General features: G+C 38.7%; 1 protein-coding gene across 1 annotated transcript; it reads right to left on the bottom strand.

The window, feature by feature from the left end:
• Positions 1-255: 255 nt before the first annotated feature.
• On the bottom strand, positions 256-714 carry LOC122028986. The gene has a single exon (XM_042587954.1). It carries the CDS (start codon positions 712-714, stop codon positions 256-258), a length of 459 nt encoding a protein of 152 aa, XP_042443888.1.
• Positions 715-19,228: the final 18,514 nt, after the last annotated feature.

The raw sequence follows: 19,228 nt of genomic DNA, 5'->3' as shown, positions 1-19,228 counted from the left end.
CCCAATCACTTCGGATAATCCCGTGGGGCCCAGCAGTGCTACCTGTGCTCATGGATGGCGTTGTTGAGGAAAGACAGACTTCACGTTCAATCCGAACGGATAAAAAACACACAAAAAAGGTCGAAAGATGAGCGATTCATCCTTCCTCACGAAATAAATAAAATAATATTTTCTTCCTTTTGAATCCGTCCACTCAAATAAACAAACAAGCATATGCACAATGCTCGCTCCCTCGATCAGTCAATTTTGAAATAATCAGTCGTACTTTTCCTTCCAAGAGTGGGCGAGGAAGATGACCCACGACAGCCCGAGGAGTAAATCGCCGACGAACTGCCGCGGCCAGTGTGCGGCCAGATCGTCGACGCGCCGCTCGAAGGAGAGGCGCCAGAGCGCGACGGCGGCGTGGAGCATGACGCAGCCCTTGGCGAAGAAACCCTGGAAGTCGCGATCCTCCACGAAGGCCACCATGAAGAGAAGCAGCCCCATGGCGCAGAGGAGCAGCCCGGAGAAGGAGTCGGCGTTGTGGATCAACATCTGGTCGCGCGGGCTCGACCCCTGCAGCAGCCTCGCCGCCGTCTCCGGGCCGTGCCCGACCTCCGCCGCCGCCTCCAGGTAGAACATCATCAGCACCCCTATCGTCACCGCCGCCACCGAATGCAGCACGCAGATGTTGAAGAACCCCGACGACGAGGACGAAGGAGAATAATCTGCCATCGATCCGCCGGTCGCTCAAAAAGAGGCGATTGGATTGAAGGATTAGGGATTGTTTTATCTTTTAAAAGAAATAAGAAAAACTAAAACGATATTATTACATTCAATTGTAATTACTTATAGTTATTGGGTAGATTGAATGTTTCCATAATTAATAGACAGATTGAATTATTCTTTTGTGGGGAAACTTTAGCGAGGTCGCAAGGAAGCTATATTTTGATTAATCATTATAATTTTTCATTCTACGGAAATAAACTTTAAAATCTTTTTACAGTAAATAAAAATGATAAACTTTAAAAAAAAATCTAAAGAAGTAGGCAATTTGAAGGTAAAGATTTTAAAATTAACATAAAAATAAAATAAAGATAATAAATTATATACAATTTGAGTTGGAACAGAGAGGAATATATACTTTGGAATTTTTATTGGAAAAAAATTACTTTTTTTCCTCTAGACGGTTGATAAGCTCCAGTACTTATAGAAAAATATTTACAATAATAAAAATAATAAGTTTGAGAAGAAGTATCATTGCAATTGATAAAACTGACCCGATACTTATAGAAAAGTATTTACAATAATAAAAATAATAAGTTTGAGAAGAAGTATCATTGCAATTGATAAAATCATCAGTTCGACGACTCGTCAAGATGATCTTCTACCTATTTAAAAGGGAAGTCAATTATATAGACAATCACTTAGAATTAGACTCCAAGTTTATTGACAGTAATATTTTTATATGAATCAACTCTACGAATATGTGGAGGCATGAGAACAGTATGAACTTAGAGATTTTAAAATTAAAATGATAAAAAATAAAGAATAAATTTAATATAATTTGAGCAATATAATAATTAGGGAAAGAGCACAGCGTATATCTTATTGGACGATCCTCTTTTGTATTTTTTTTTCAAATGGCCATTTATAAGTTCTAACAACTATTCTATTAATGTTTGTCCACTAAAACTTAGATCATGAAAAACTTATTTGCTTACCTTTGGATGAGAATATAAGGTTATCATAAGCGTTTATGAGATCAGTCAATTGAAAACCGTCTGTAAATATCCTAAATCGATAATATATAAGTCAGTAATTTATCTTCTCCGTATTACGCCTGGGACGAATTGACGAGAGCACTGAGAGCGAATATATTCACCTTTTACCACTATAAAAAACTTATTTGCTAACCAACCCTTTGGATCAAAATATAAGTTTATTTTTAGCCGTTTATGAACTTGACTGTAAATGTACTCAATCGACAATATATAAGTCAATTTGCAAAGTCATATAGATAAACTTTGCTCAAACAATATTATTTCCAAAATGAGAACATTAACTAAATTAGTTGAATGCTCTTCAGTTGGCCGCCCAATTGATTCCGTTCTTTACAGAAATATTTTATTTTATCAGTGATAGATCCAGATAAAAAAGGAAGATCATGCTCAAAGAAGAGAGTTGGAGCTTATCTTCCTTCTCGCTACTCCTCGGACTATAGCATACTGATGGAATTTTTCGAGAGCAAGGAAATACTAAGTGTTGGTGCAGCGAAGACTGGCAAGAGAGGGGTGAATTGCCTGCAATAAAAATTAAACCCTCCTCAAGGCTTTCAACTTAAATGAAGCAACAGTTATGAAATTCAACAGAACTAAAATAAACAAAAATATAAGACTCAGCTATTTACTTGGTTACAACCAAGAAGGTTGTTAATCCAAGACAGTAAGAGAGTGCACTAAAAGAAGCCTCCTTCTCTTAAGGCGGAGTAGCCTTTTACACTTGAAGAGCACAGAACTATTGCTTAGGAAATGAGAGTACAGGAGTTGTATTTCGAAATCCTTCGTATTCGTTCACTATTTTCGATTATCTCAGAGCTACCCGAGACCCTCTTTATATAGGGGTTCTCGAGCTTATCAGTTCACCTGATCCTTCGGGATCAAGTTTGACTCGAGAGGGATCGGTCGACCGATCCCCAGGTTCGGTCGACCGAACCTGCTGTACCTGCCTAGCTTCGCGTCCAGGCGCAGTCTCTGTGGATCGAGCTTGGATTCGGTCGACCGTTCCTTTTGTTCGGTCGACGGATCTGCCAACGGTCTTCTGCTGAGTTGGCCCGATCAGATTGCTCGACTTGGTCTCTGGATAGACTTCGGTTCGGTTGACCGATCAGAAGGTTCGATCGACCGATCCGCTCCCCAACGGTTGGCTGCTTGACGTGGCTTCTGACGTGTCACCAACAGCTGGCTTCGGATGCAGAAGGGTTCGGTCGACCGATCAAGGGGTTCGGTCGACCGAACCATTGTCAAGTCAACTTCCAGTTGACTTGTTCCGGTTCAGATCCTTGGGTGATTGCGGCCTACCGGAATAGGGCTCACCCGAACCCAATTCCCGGCATTCTCCTCGAGCAGGCTTCCTCCCCGGCTTTACGTCCCTCGAACGCCGCGCACGTTCTTCTCGCCCACCGGGTGTACTCTTCCGCAGCTCTCCCGTCCTTCGGACGCACCGAGCCCGTCGGCTCCCTTCCCGTGCCGTCCTTCTCGCTAGCTGCATCTTCCGCTCGACTTCCTGTGCTCTTAAGTTCCTGCACACTCAGACACAGGGATCAGACAAAACGTAGGACCTAACCAACTTGGTTGATCACATCAAAACTACCACGGGGTTCAACAATCTCCCCCTTTTTGATGTGCATCAACCAAGTTCAAGTTAGGGGTCAACCAAACAAATAGTAATTTGAAGAAAATTACAAAACTAACAATTCAGACATAAATTTGCAATTTTGAACTAAACTGCAACATTAAAATATATAAAAAAAAATTTAAATTCCCCCCAACTGAACTTATCTTTTATTCTCCCCCTTTGATCATAGTAAAAACGGGGACAAAAACATTTTCTTAGTGTCAAAATATTTTTCAAAATGCAACTAAAAATTTTCTAAAAAAAAAAAAATCTAAGTTCCAAACACTTTTTCTAAGCACTATTCAATTTTATTTTCAATGCTTTTATCAAAACGTTAATTAAATAGTTCATTTCTAAATTTGGCTTCCAGGTAGTGGCGAGGCACTAGGCCTTCTTGATTATTGGAGCAACAACCACTTTCTAGTCAAAGCCGCATTATAAAAATCAATGTTTAATTTTCTCTTTTGAAGCCTTTAATTTTAAAGGATTAATTAAGTACGGATTTTGGAACCCAATAGAGGTTCCTTCCTACTGGATTAGTCAGATACTTAGGGGGTATATAGTTTCTTGGTACTTTTCTAAGTTGACCCTGATGGTTTCTAATGTACCAATTTAATTTTCCATAAATCCTAATTTTTGAACTTGGAAATTTCTTCAAGCATGCATCACTTTTCAATTTTTAAATTTCATTTTTTAATTTTTTATTTTCTAATTGCAAAATCTCATTTTCCAAATTTAAAATTTCCAAACTTATTTTTAAATTGGCAATTTCTTTTTCTGATTTGAATAGATCTTTAGACAAAGCTTTAATAAACTCAAAAGACTGTTTAGGGTTTAGGGCACGTACCTTACTTACCTGTTTGTCGGTAGCTCCCCCTTCATCGCAGCTTTCCTCTTCTGTCTCTCCCCCTTGATCAATGTTCATCTCTGAGTCTGAGTTATCTTCAAAGAGATGGTTGGCCACCAATGCTAGTCCCGAGAATTCTTCGATTTCTGACTCAGAGGATGAAGAGTCGTCCCATGTCGCCTTCAAATTTTTGTGCTTGGAGGAATTTGGTTTCTTGTAATTGGTCTTTGTCTTCTCCTTTTGTTTGCACTTCAAATTTAGGCAGTCCTCCTTGATGTGCCCTTCTTCGTTGCAATTGTAGCAACGGACTGTCCTTCTCTTTTGACGATGTTTACTTGACTGCGATCTAAATTGGTTAGATTTAAAAAACTTGTTAAATCGTTTTACCATTAATGCAGCTTCGTTTTCGTCAATTGTCGCTTTGGAGTCGGGATCGTCCTTTTCAGCTCGTAGGGCAATGTTGAGGTTCGACTTTTCTATTTGATTTTTTGTAATTCGAGATTCGTGAAGTTCGAGAGTTGAAAACAAATTTTCTAAACTACTTACCTCAAGATCCTTAGAGATGTAGTACGCATCTACTAAGGATGCCCATTCTGGAGTCCTCAGGAAGGCGTTGAGCGCGTATCGGATGGAATTCCGGTTCGTTACTTCTTCTCCAAGGTTGGTTAGTTGCGTGATCAGTTCTTTAATCCTTGCTTGGAGCTGTGCTACCTTCTCGCCTTGGTTCATCCGGAGGTTCGTCAACTGGTTCCGGAGGATGTCGCGCCTAGTTAGCTTCGCTTCGGATGTACCCTCGTGAAGCTCCAGGAATTTCTCCCAGAGATCTTTCGCGGAGTCGTAACTTCCGATCCGGCTTACCTCCTGAGGTGGCAGAACACTGAGGAGGTGGAATTCCGCTTTTCCGTTGGCAACGAAGTCGGCTTGCTCCTTCTTGCTCCACGTGTTTTCTTCTTTGTCTTTAGGAGATGCAAAACCATATTTCATAGTAATTAAAATATCAAAATCTGTTTTAAAGAATACCTCCATTTTTCGCTTTCATGTAGCGAAATCTCCGTCGAACTTCGGGGGATGGATGTTTGCGCCGGCCATTGTTCTGATCTTTGTGCTTCAGATGGCGGTTAGTCCCTCTGAGGCTGTTGGGCTCTGATACCACTTGTTGGTGCAGCGGAGACCGGCAAGAGGGGGGTGAATTGCCTGCAATAAAAATTAAACCCTCCTCAAGGATTTCAACTTAAATGAAGCAACAGTTATGAAATTCAACAGAACTAAAATAAACAGAAATATAAGACTCAGCTATTTACTTGGTTACAACCAAGAAGGTTGTTAATCCAAGACAGTAAGAGAGTGCACTAAAAGAAGCCTCCTTCTCTTAAGGTGGAGTAGCCTTTTACACTTGAAGAGCACAGAACTGTTGCTTAGGAAATGAGAGTACAGGAGTTGTATTTCGAAATCGTTCGTATTCGTTCACTGTTTTCGATTATCTCAGAGCTACCCCATCGGGATCAGGTTTGACTCGAGAGGGATTGGTAGACCGATCCCCAGGTTCAGTCGACCAAACCTGCTGTACCTGCCCAGTCTTCTGCCCAGGTTCAGTCTCTGTGGATCGAGCTTGGGTTCGGTCGACCGATCCTTTTGTTCAGTCGACCGATCGGCCAACGGTCTCCAGCTGAGTTGGCCCGATCAGATTGCTCGACTTGGTCTCTGGATAGACTTCGGTTCGGTCGACCGATCAGAAGGTTCGGTCAACCGATCCGCTCCCCAACGGTTGGCTGCTTGATGTGGCTTCTGACGTGTCACCAACAGCTGGCTTCGGATGCAGAAGGGTTCGGTCGACCGATCAAGGGGTTAGGTCGACCGAACCATTGACAAGTCAACTTCCAGTTGACTTGTTCCGATTCGGTTCCTTGGGTGATTGCGGCCTACCAGAATAGGGCTCACCCGAACCCAATTCCCGGCCTTCTCCTCGATCAGGCTTCCTCCCCGGCTTTACGTCCCTCGAACGCCGTGCACGTTCTTCTCGCCCACCGGGTGTGCTCTTCCGCAGCTCTCCCGTCCTTCGGACGCACCGAGCCCATCGGCTCCCTTCCCGTGCCGTCCTTCTCGCCAGCTGCGTCTTCCGCTCGACTTCCTGTGCTCCTAAGTTCCTGCACACTCAGACACAGGGATCAGACAAAACGCAGGACCTAACCAACTTGGTTGATCACATCAAAACTACCACGGGGTTCAACACTAAGCACACCCCCGCTCCCCCAGATCCGCCACTGGTTTTTTTAGTCACAACCTTAAGTTGATTAAATTAACTTTACTTGATTTAACCTATAGTATTTTTTATCGTGAAAATATGCATTTAATTGACTACTTATTCAGTTAAACTTTCTTTAGTCGATTAAATTCTTATTTTGTAGACTAAACTTGAAATTGAAACTTTTTCTCCGTGAGCAAGATGTCTTGGGTCATTTATTTAGTCATGAGCCAAAAAGACTTGATCCTGTCTAAAAATTATAGAGATAAAGCACTAGACATGATGGATTAATTGTTGATTGAGAGAAGACTTTTTACTCCACAAAAGAGCTTCCTTCTGATCCTGCGTACATAGAGACGAGCCAACAAAATGCCAGCTCCTTGAAACCGGGGGGAGAGTCCCTGGCGAAGGCCCTCCGATGCTCAAGTAAATACAAGTTAGGATGGGTGAATGAAGAACAGTAAGAACGTACACATGAGAGTAAGTTGTCGATGTTCAGAGAACGTACCTTACCAATGGAGAGAACTCCCCCTTTATATAATCCGCAACCATGATGTGGCAAAGTGTGTCAAAGGTTTGTTAGATAGTGGGAAGAGTACAACTTTGATAATATGCAATAATTGTCCGAGGAATCTTCCATTTACCCACATATATACCTTTTTTATTGACCTTCTTTATGCCTGTTCTCGTGTCAAGCTTCTTAGTTATGCATTGTATGCTAGAACACTATTCGGAGAATATGAGTGTATCCCAGCCGACCAATAAGGTCGACCATCTTTATGTCTATTCTTACATTAAGCTACCCTGATATATGTTGAATAATAGAAGTTCGTCCAGAGAATAATATGCTACCTTGGGGGTATTGGTGAAATCTATTTGGGAAGCAATATGTAACTAAGTGTCTTAAGTCTGGCCGACCTTTTTATCTAGACGAACATGTATAGAGAGATTTATGAACATCCGGGGGCTAGCCCTTATTCTGCCTGCTCATATAGTTGATTGCTATGAGGTAGGTCAAACCTTCTGGTCGACCTATAAGGCTAACCATTTTTAAACATGGTCGGTCTGCCCCCTCTTGCCCGGCTTGTAACCCGACCGGGCTGAACTTGAGAGCCTCAATGCTGGTCGAGCAATGAGGTCGGGTGAGGGATGTTCTCTTCCCTTGACTTTAGCTTAAGAGCCGGTCGGGCCTCCTCGGCCGGTGTTGCAATCAAAGCCGGGTGAGGGATACCCTCCTTCATTGACTTTGACTACCACATCACCTTGACCTTGATTGCCACATCATCTTCTGGGCCCGCTCGTTACAACTCATACCACTAGCCTCCCCTTCAAGTCTAGTCAAAAGAGGTGTAGTCGACTAATTGGACTCAAGTCCGACTCCCGCTCGCTTGTCCCCTTTACTAAGGTCATCCATAAATTCGTATTCTCCTTTCCACTTTTGGGTACTTAGTGATTTTTCAAAAACTACTTGTTAGAGGCTCTTTGTTCAGCAGAGAGTACCGAGGTCGGGCGGAGAGGCGCTTTGGTAATAGAATGATTTGGTTGTCACTTCCATCATAAGTGCCCATTTATAGGTGGATGTCACGTGGCACCACTCCTCGTCTTTTGAAATGACTTCTAACGCACGCTTCTTTCATACGACTCAACGACACATCTCTCTTTACAAATCATATTCTATAAAAACCCTAAATAGCTCTCATCCATAACACTTTGCCTTTTGCTTTCCTCGATCTTCTTCTCCAACGACCTCTCTTCTGCAAACTTCTCTTTTGAGCTCTAAGTGACCCAATAAGTCGTTCACCTTTCGTTCATTTTGCCTTCCTTATGGCTCAAGAGTTCTTTGCCCCCGGTATAAGTTTACCCATTTTGACTTTGATAGTTCTGATAGAGCCTACATCCGTTCTCAGTATGAAATTCCTAGGAGCTATCACATTATTCTCCCTTCCTCTGATACTCGTCCTCATCATCCTCCTAATAGCCATATCACTTTCTTTAAGGACCAGTTAGTGGCGGTTTACACTTTCTTGTCCATTCATTCCTATCGGAAGTGAGTCGATATTTTAACATTCCTTTATAATAGTTTGCCCCAAATGCAATTCGTGTCATATGCGGTATATTCATGTTATTTCGCCTATATGACATTCCCTCAACTCCTCACAATCTTTTTCTATTTTTTTATCCTAAAAAATCAAAGTCCGAAGTCTTTCTTTTCCAATCATGCCTAAATTCTGTTTTCTTTGAAGATATGCCCTCTTCAAATAAGAGTTGGAAATCTTGCTTCTTCTTTATCGAGATGCCTGAGCATGTTGCTTGGTCGACCCAATGATAATCTTCTTTTCCCCTTCTTCCTGACCTTGGCAAGTACAAACAGGACCCTACTTTTATCTCCCATTCCCATAAACTGATCGGTCAACATTTTAAAATTCACAGGTGGTTGCATGAAGGTCTTTTGTATTTATTTGTCTTGAGCCCCATCCAAAAAAAACTTCTTGGTTTTTTTGGTAAGTCTTAATAACTTGGACATTGTGTTATCACTAACTAAAATATCTTTTATTTCATGTAGTCGACTCCATTTATGAATCCTTGGTCAGTGATGAGATTACCCTAGAGGAGAAGGATATTGCTGCTCAAGGGCAGATACTGTTAGCTGAGCGGGTTGCTCAAACGATTGTCTTTTCTAGTGGGGCCTCTACTAGTCACCCGACTAAATCCAGCGCGATCGTGACTTCTAGGGAGTTATCTCCTGACCTTCAAGTGGTGTTTGAGGGTTCTCCTATGGCAACAGAGGTTGCCACACAAAAGAAATGTAAAAGGCGCAAACTTGTCCACGCCCAAGTCTCTGAAGGACCAGCACCCTCCTCTGAAGGACCTTCAAGTGTTGGGTTTTTCGGGCCGCGAGAACCACTTTTTCGCGTCGCGGAAACCCTGAAACCCTCATGCCACCGGATCCGTGCGAAGTAAAACTTTTGAAAAACATTACGAGTACGAGTTTTATGCTAGTTCTAAACTAGGAGAAGGAATTACCCTTGATGTGAAGCCCTTCGCGTATCTCGCTCTTCCAAGTGATGCCGGATCTCGTGGTTGTCAAGTGTACAACCCTCTAGAAGTATCCACATGAACAAATAGGTGGAGAAAACCTAACACAAAGGTGTGCTAGCACCTTGGTAAGGTTCGGCCAAGAGAGGAGAGGGAGAGCTTGAAGAGAGAGCTTGAGGAAGAAGATGAAGTAATTGGCTTGAATGAAAAAAAATGAATTTTCATGCACTCACAAAAGTGGCCGGCCACATTAAGGAGTGTAACTCCTTTTCATTAAATGTGGAGGTCACTAAAGAGGGGACTTGTAACCTCCATGAGGTGGCACACACATGTGCCAACTATGATGATGTGACACATCATCATTAGTCCTCCTAATGCCAACTCACAAATGAGGTGGCAAATAGTCAAGTCAAACTTGACTCTTCCTCTTCCTCTCAAGTCAAGTCAAACTTGACCAAATCTCTCCCATGGTTGATCTAATCTAACCATTTGATTCAAACCAATTTAATATAATGAATCTAATTCATTTAATTAAATTGATTCAATGTGTCATAATCTAAATTAGACTCATTGAACACATGAATCAACTTGAGTCCAACTCAATTAGCCCAATTAGGATTACTCTTAATCCAACTTGATTCATCACATGAATTTAATCCTCTTGGTTCATCATATGAACCTAATCTCCATCTAATTATCCTTAGTGTGTGACCCTATATGTTCTTATAACATTGACAATGCTCCTAAACCTATTTAGAAGCATAAGTAATGAGTGGTATCTAGCAACACATCATTACTACCCAAGTTATAAGAATGTTGAGATCCAACATCACCTTGTGACTACTAATTGTGACTCCTCACAAAATATGATAAGTGCCCTTCTATCCTAGACATCTAGATTGATCAATGTGAGGCATAGACCGTGTCATCCTCTAATCAATCTAAATCTTGAACTCCAAGTAGACTCACTTGATCAAATGAGTTCAATATCTCATATTGACTCATTTGGGCATGGTCATGCACTTCGTGGTCTCACTCTATCAAGAATATCGATGTCACTCCCGTTATATAGGAGGGATAGATCCCATCTACATCACTCACATCCATCTGCATAATTTGTTACATACCCAGTAATCGCCTTTATAGTCCATCCAGTTACGGGTGACGTTTGACGAAACCAAAGTACATAACTCCTTATGTAGGGAACCATGGTGACTTCAGGTATAAGGACTAGTAGTCATACTAATAGCCACATGAGAAAGTATATGACACTCATATAACGATCCATGATACTTTCTCATGGCGGATCATTCAGTATACATTCTCCAATGCATACCCATGTGTCAACTTGATATCTCTATATCCATGACTTGTGAGATCAAGTCATCGAGTTGACCTACATGCTAGTCTTATTGCATTAACATTGTCCCTGAATGTTAATACTCGACTAGGAATGATTAAGAGTAGTGTTCCCTATATCATCTCACTATCGATTCAACCAATCGATTGATATAGGTAAGAACCTTCTACTCAAGGATACTATTATACTTAGTTTATTTGGCACAAATACAAGTAAGTATAATAACCCAAAAATAAATGCCTTTATTTATATAAGAATATGATACAACAAGTCCATAATACAATCATCAAATGATTGACTCTAGAGCTCTAACTAACATGAAGTGCCTTCTAACACCTATCTCCCACCCAGGAAGATTCCGCCCGAGAGGAGACATAAGAATAATCTTCTGAGAGGACCCTGTCCGCCCCTCCTTTTGCTGATCCAACAATGGAAGTCATTCAAGCATGAGAGATCACTTCTCCTCTGAACGATCCTCCATCTCCTGCTCTTCCTAGGTCTTCTCCAGCGAAAACCCCCTCGGTATCCTTCTATGCACCGAAGAGGCTTGAGGGGTCATCTAACAGACGCTTGGGAGGATGCGGGAAACCAGATTAGCGAGCTCACTCATGTAGAATTGGCTGATGAACATGCATATGAGCTGATTAAGGTAATATGATTTTATTCACTACTCCTCATATTAGATATTTCTAACGTTACTTGTCTTCCAACGCAAGGAGGTCGGGATGAGCCTTACACAACAATTATCCACCCTAGATCAGGATATCTCTACAGTAGCACATTTCTGAGGCTTCTTCCCTGCCCTCTCGTGATTGGCTAAATGGGATAGAGACTCAACTTCAGGAGGCATGGAGGTTGGCGAAAACTGAATGCGAGGAGGTGTCTAAATTAAAGACTGCCCTGGAGACCTCTGAAGCTAAACTTCAATCGAAAACATCTGGCCGAGAGAAGATAAAAGCTAATCTAGATGGAAGAAACACAGAAGTCAAGCAACTTTCTGCTCAACTAAAGGAACTAAAGACTACATATGACAACAAGCTAGCTATTGGAGATTGGATGACTAGCTAGAAGGGGGTTGGATAGACGGCGCCCCTAATTCGCGGTTCTTCCTACACTTGTTAGTTACACAGTGGAATAATACAAAATAAATAAGCTAAACACAAAAGGAAAGAAATCAAACTGCTAACACGTCGATTTACGTGGTTGGGAGATAACTTGCTCATACTCTACAGCTGCCCATAAGGTAGATGATCCTTGTGATCCTTCGGTGGATCAAGCCTCGGAACTCTGGCTAGCATGAACTCCTTCTCGGTGGAGTAAACCTCGCACAACCTTGATCACTACACTGCATTACAATCACAGCTCAAGGTAGACTACTAATAGAGGTTAACCACCTCTATTTCGCCAACCTTAATCAAGCTTCCAAAACTTAGCTATATAGGCCACGGGTTGGAAAATCCGCCTACCAGTCGACTGGTGAAAGTGTCAATCAACCGCCCTCTATGGAATTTCGACCTTTACATCTTAACGGCTTGATACTAGTCGACTAGTGAAAGTACCAGTCAACTGCTCCACACTGGCCGAGTAAACAGAAATATTCTGTCTGCACCCAGTTGACTGAACCAGTCGACTGATGAAAGTATCAGTTGACTGGTACCCCGGAGTACAGTCTTTCAGCACTTAGGCCCTCACCCTTACGACTCACTTGACTCTTTCTTACAGCCTTGACCTCTTGCCTTCAAGCCTACTTTCTTTGGCTCTCATTCCTCGGATGCATTCAAGCTCGCGACTTGTCCCAATACCATCCTTTGCGTATACCTCGAAGTTGCTTCCCTTGGCTCTTGTTCTTGCTGCCTTGTCCACGGTCCCTCGGATGCTCTATCCTTCACCGGACCCGAAGCCATCAAGTTGAGTCATATATGTATCCTACAAACCTACACACTCACATATACATATCAAATGCAAGGGTAAATCTAACTTAAATTATTTGCCCAAACCATCAAAATCCATGGTCACCCCGGACTATCTTGAGGCAAGATTGCTCCAAAACTAGCTACCAAAGATGATGAGCAGGAATCACTGAACTCAGACTTAAAGACTGCCCAGACCACCCTAGCTACTAAAAATCTGAGTTGGTGGATCTTGCTACTGCTTTACCTGCTGCCTAGGCGGAACTGACGACCTACTAAGAAGGAGAATGAGCGCTTCAAAACAAGGAAAAATACCCTCCTTTAGACATGTAAATTCCACACACTCATTGCCAGTTCTATCCACAAACCTCTTCTTTTTGGAACCAATGGTGCCTTGGAGCAATTAAGGGAGGGAGGGTATCTGGCCTCTGAGCCCCATGCTTGCTGCCTTGACTGTCGAAAACTACTTAAGAATCGTCTACCCAACCATTTTTTGAATTTACTGTGATTTGCTATGTCTTTATTTCTTAATTTTGTCAATCGAAATAGAACTTGATGTTTGTATCCATCATATCCCTGGTCAAATTTATGCTGAATTTATCATATGCCTTTTTTCTAATGTTTGACTGCCTAGTATATTTTTTTCTTCTCTGAGTATATGTGCTAAATTAAGGACCATGAAAGTCCGTCTGGGCCGATGCCTGGACAAGCTATACTCAAATGATGCTTCTTTAGTTTAATGAGGCAAGACTTGAAATTGTTCGGGCTAACATTCGTTCGATCCCAAGTTCGACCGAGTCATAATGAGGTGAGGGTTAAAGACAACTTTTAAGAATTGCTCGGCCTTAAACCCACCCAAGATTAAACCCGCTCAAGATTAAAATTAGTATGGAATGGACCTAGCCGGTTGCTCAATTATTGTCCCTTTAGATAAGTCATAAAAACTCAATCGGGTTAAGCTGGTTAAGGAATGACTGGCCTTCCCTAAGGGCTTGCACAAAAATTAAAGTGAACTTTGATAACTCAGCCAACACTTCAGGCTAAGTGTTTGTCACACCAGCTTAGCCTGTCACACCAATTACCAACGTGCGCTTCCTATTGGTAACACGTATGCACTCTCATTATGATTAGAATACACCTTTCCTTATACCTATCGTTTCATCTTACCATCTTACAGTCCATAATTTAGCCCACTTTCTTATTGCAAGGATCCACCAGCTTTACTCAAAAAGGCTCAAAAAGTTACCCTTAAGAGGATTCGTAAGAAATTCCTAAGAGCCTTAACACCGCCCCTTTGTTTTCTTCTTTGTTGGGTCGTCTTCTTCATCGTCTTTCTCTTCGTCTTCGTTCTCATCGTCTTTTCTCTCTAAATGAATGAAGAGAGCACGTGGTACACCCTGTTCTCTTTAAACCTTCAAGATATGGATGTCTACCACCTTTGATTAGACTACAGGCTTCCCACCTATGTGGTCATACCCCAGGGGCAAGATCGTCCCCACCTTCCTCCCAACAAAAGTATCATTATTTTTAAGGAACAAGTCATAGCAGGGTTTTATTTTCCTATTCACCCTTTCTTTACCACTGTTAGCCAATACTTTCAGATTCCACTTCATCAACTCATCCCTAGTTCTATTCGCATTCTTAGTGGTGTCATTATTGCTTTCAATCTATTAGGTGTTCCTTTACCTCCCTGCTTATTCCATCACTATTTTTACCCACAACAAGTAATAGATGGATTGTTTCGCTTCTGCGCCCATCCTAAGATAATTTTGTTTGATGGATTCTACCCCAAGGTGAATGGAGAAATAAATACTTCTTCATTCGGATTCCCATCTCTTTGATCTGGCCAACTACATAGCGATAGCACCTTTCCTCTATCCTAAATTTGGGCAACATTCGTACAAATCCGATCTTATGCAAGGCTTTAGATCAGCTGAGAGGTTTGAAGTTTAGCCTACCTGAGCTGACTATAGAGGGCTTACTATACATTTTTGGGCTTACTCCTATTGACCTCGGGCTAAGTGCTATTTTTAGTGAGGAATTTTTCTCTCCCTTTTAGTTGTTTGTGGAGACTTTTCTCTTCTAATATTTGCTTATTTTATAGAAGAGGCTATTACGCGACCTTCCTTTTCAAAAATAATTGACTAAAGGGGGATGTTTTTGTTGGTGCGGTTAACACTAACGATTTAACCCAGGTTTTGATGAATGACAAATAGGTTAAGTTAGGTTTGTCGTTATCTAATGCTTTGATCGAGTATGCAGGTTAAGTCCAGACAGGTCGACGGGCTGACCGGATGTCTAGCACGAAGTCCAAGAGGGTCGACGGGCTGATCGGACGCTTGGCGAGAAGTCCAGCTAGGTCGACGGGTTGACCAGATAGCTGGCACGAAGTCCAAGCGGGTCGACGGGCTGACGGGACGCTTGGCACGAAGTCCAGCTAGGCCGACGGGCTGACCGGATAGCTGGCACAAAGTCCAAACGGGTCGAAGGGCTGACCGAATGTCTGGCAGGTAAGTAAAGGTAAGTCACTGGAGGAGAGTGACTGTGAGGATGCATCCCAGTTAAGGGACAGTAGGCGTCGGTCTAGTTTAGGTCTATTTTGGATCCCTAAATTGAGACCCTGACTAGGTTCTGATCTCGGGAAGACAGGACCTAACTCATAAATCTATATAAAATGTCTATACATATATTTTTCTAACTCTATTTTGTAGATACAAATGTAGAGCTTCAAATTCTGCACGCGTAACAACTGACAGAGCTTGATTCCGAGTTCGGAGTCAAAAGTTATGACCTTCGGAAGATGACTGTGTCAAACAAGTAGTTGGAGATGACTCGGATCAGCCAGATTCGAACTCTCCTCATCTGATCCGAATTTTTGAGATCTGATAAGCTCTGGAGACCCCTCCAAGGGGCTATAAAAGGAGGGGGTGAGCAAGCTTCAAGAACACAACTCTCAGAACGAAGAATCTGCTTCCTTGTGCTCCTGCTGCGCTGCGATCTCCGACAAGCTTTTCCTTTCTATTCTAAGTTTTTTTATTGTCGGTAATTTTTCCTTATTAGCAATATTGTACTTAACTTGTAATCTATATTTCGAATTGCTAGTGAATTGCCCAACGAAAGTACTCATGGAGTACGGGCCTTCGAGTAGGAGTCGTCACAGGCTCCGAACGAAGTAAATCCACTGTGTTCAATTTTCTTATTCCGCTGCGTTTATACTCATTGTTTTTCGAATCGATATTCACCCCCCCCTCTATCGACGTTTCACGATCCAACAAGTGGTATCAGAGCAGGTACCGCTCTGATTTGGTGCAACCATCAATCAGACAGGGGGAGAAACATTTCTTTTAATTTTTTTTCGGCTTTCAGTTTTTCGCATAACTTCAAACTGGTATTATTACCTTTTTGAAAAAAAATTTCGTAATTAAAACTAAATTGGTGCAACACCGATTTAGCTCTTTTTCATTACTCTTCTTTCTTCCTGCACTGCTAATCCAAGACCAAGTCTTGACACCACTTTTTAGTTTTCCATCTTCAGCATTCAATGACTCTTCTAGAAGGACGGAACCCTCACGAACCATCACCATACGATCAAGATTTCAACTACTGGAAGCGATTAATGGAATGCTTCTTAGGAAGCTTAGATTTCGATTATGTGCTAATATTGAGAAAACTCTCTCAGGACTCGGAACTGAACAAAAATGTAAGTAAAATTATTTGTAGTGTTTTACCTAACAATGTTTTATGCAGACTAGAAAAGTGCAAGAATGCGTGTGAGCTTTGGACCCAGTTGATCAAGCTTCACGAGAAGCCGTTAGAGTCAGACGATCAAGCCAAAATTGAATCCGAACTCGAGTCAGATCCAACGGAGAAGTTTGCTGAATTAGGGGTTGTGCTCAAGGTTAGTAATATTTACCAAAACACCCTTGCTAGTAGTAGTTTAAAATATGTGCATGTTAATTTGGATATGTCTGAAAGTATATGTGAAAATAGTGTACATGACAATACTTGCAAAAATACTCATAGGATATTTTCTGATAAAACAAATATAATTAATTCAGAAAATACCCCTAGGATATTTTCTGATAAAACAAATATAATTAATTTAGAAAATGCAGAAAATCTGAAAATAATTAATAAATCTAAAAATTCGAATTTAAACCTAAAAAAATTTGAAAATTCAAACAAAAAAGATGACAAGGTTAATATTGATCTAGATAAAATTAATAAATTATTTAATCTAGACAATATTAATCTAGAAAGTCTTATTCAGATAATCTAATTAACAAACAATTAAATATTAAAGATAAAACTTATCTAATAAATTCCACTAATTATATCAACTTAAAAGGTAAAGAAAATATAAGGATAAACTCAAACATTAAATCAAAAATAAATATAATAAATTTAAAATTAAATGTTAAAGATAACATATTAAACAAAGATAATCTGAAAAATTTAAAATTAACGGTTAATAAAAGATTAAAAGATAAACCTTTAAAGAAATATAATTTAATTAATTCAAATTTAAAAATTAATAAAAACTCAGTCGTTAACGATAATCCATTAAATAAAGACAATTCAATTAATTTAATAAAATTAAAATTGAAAGAAAATTTAAATATTAAATACACTCTTTTAAAGAAGGATAATTTGACCAATTTAATTAATTCAAAATTAAAAACTTAAATCTAAATTACAAATTAAAACTAAAACAAAAAAATCTTAAAAGGAAAATCAATAATTTAGGGGGAGGCTCCAGAATAGTTGGCACCTCCAAAACTAACTTACCCGACAGGGTAACAAATAACTAACGTACCTGGCAGGGTAATTAGGACTAGTTCAAAAGGGATAATAATTTAACTTGACCAGCAGTACTGGTGAAGTCTTGGATGATAGTACGTTAGGGAAGTTTAGTCTATGCATGTCTAGGAAGATATGGCTTCGACCTGGTGCATTTGGCTAAGTGGAACTGACCGAAGCTACCATTTATGGATCCTTACCAGTTAAACCAAGGTTTTGTACTAAGTCCAGTGGATAGGACTATTTGGAAAACCTCGAAGGCATGGTTACTCTAATGATGTCCAAGTAATTCACCATAGCCCAGAAGTTTATCCAAAAAATGCCTATTTGTTAGATCCAAAGCTAAACCTAAATCTAACACAAAGCTAACCCAAACCCTAAAATGGAATCTAATTCATCTCATAAAATAATAGGTTTCCCTTATTGATAATTTAGATCAGGTGAGATGACTAAGGACTTAAAATTAAATTAAAATGAAGGAAAATTAAATTAAAATTACAATTAATTTAAAATTAAAATTAAAATTAAGTTAAAATTAAAATTAAATTTATTTTAAAAATATTTTTTAAAAAAAAATAGTTTTAAAAAAATTAACTTAAAAGAAATTATTTTCTTTAAAAAAAATAATTTTAAAAACTATTTTAAAAATTATTTTAAAAATCTTTTTATAAAAATTATTTTAAAAATCTTTAAAAAAAACTATTTTAAAAATCCTTTTAAAAATACTTTTAAAAACTATTTAAAAATTATTTTAAAAATATTTTTTAAAAACTATTTTAAAAATCCTATTAAAAATTATTTTAAAAATCCTATTAAAAATTATTTTAAAAAATACTTTTAAAAATCCTTTCAAAAATTATTTTAAAAATCATTTTAAAAACTCTTAAAATTATTTTAAAAAAAAACTTTTTTAAAATCATTTTTAAAAATTATTTAAAAAATCTTTTAAAAACCCTTTTGAAATAATTAAAAAATTATTTTAAAAATTATTTAAAAACTATTTTAAAAATTATTTTAAAACTATTTTTAAAAATTCTTTAAAACTATTTTAAAAAATTCTTAAAAAAACTATTTAAAAAAAAATCTTTAAAAAAAAATTATTTAAAAAATTCAATAAAAACTATTTAAAAAATTCTTTTAAAACTATTTAAAAAATTCTTTAAAAAACTATTTTAAAAATTCTTTAAAAAAACTATTTTAAAATTTCTTTAAAAACTATTTTAAAAATTCTTTTAAAAATATTTTAAAATTCTTTAAAAACTATTTTAAAAATTCTTTTAAAACTATTTTTAAAAATTCTTTAAAACTATTTAAAAAAAATTCTTTTAAAAAAACTATTTTAAAAAAAAATCTTTAAAAAAAATATTTTAAAATTTCTTTAAAAACTATTTAAAAAATTCTTTTAAAACTTTTTTAAAAATTCTTTTAAAAACTATTTTAAAAGTTCTTTAAAAACTATTTAAAAAATTCTTTAAAATCTATTTTGAAAATTCTTTAAAAACTATTTTAAAAATTCTTTAAAAACTATTTAAAAAAAATCTTTAAAAACTATTTTGAAAATTCTTTAAAAACTATTTTAAAAATTCTTTAAAAAACTATTTTCAAAATTCTTTAAAAACTATTTTAAAAATTCTTTTAATACCATTTTAAAAATTCTT

This window comes from Zingiber officinale, chromosome 10B (genome assembly GCF_018446385.1).
Source record: "Zingiber officinale cultivar Zhangliang chromosome 10B, Zo_v1.1, whole genome shotgun sequence".
Lineage (NCBI taxonomy): Eukaryota > Viridiplantae > Streptophyta > Magnoliopsida > Zingiberales > Zingiberaceae > Zingiber > Zingiber officinale.
The sequence above is the reverse complement of the archived record's forward strand: the minus strand, read 5'-3'. Positions and strand labels throughout refer to the sequence as shown.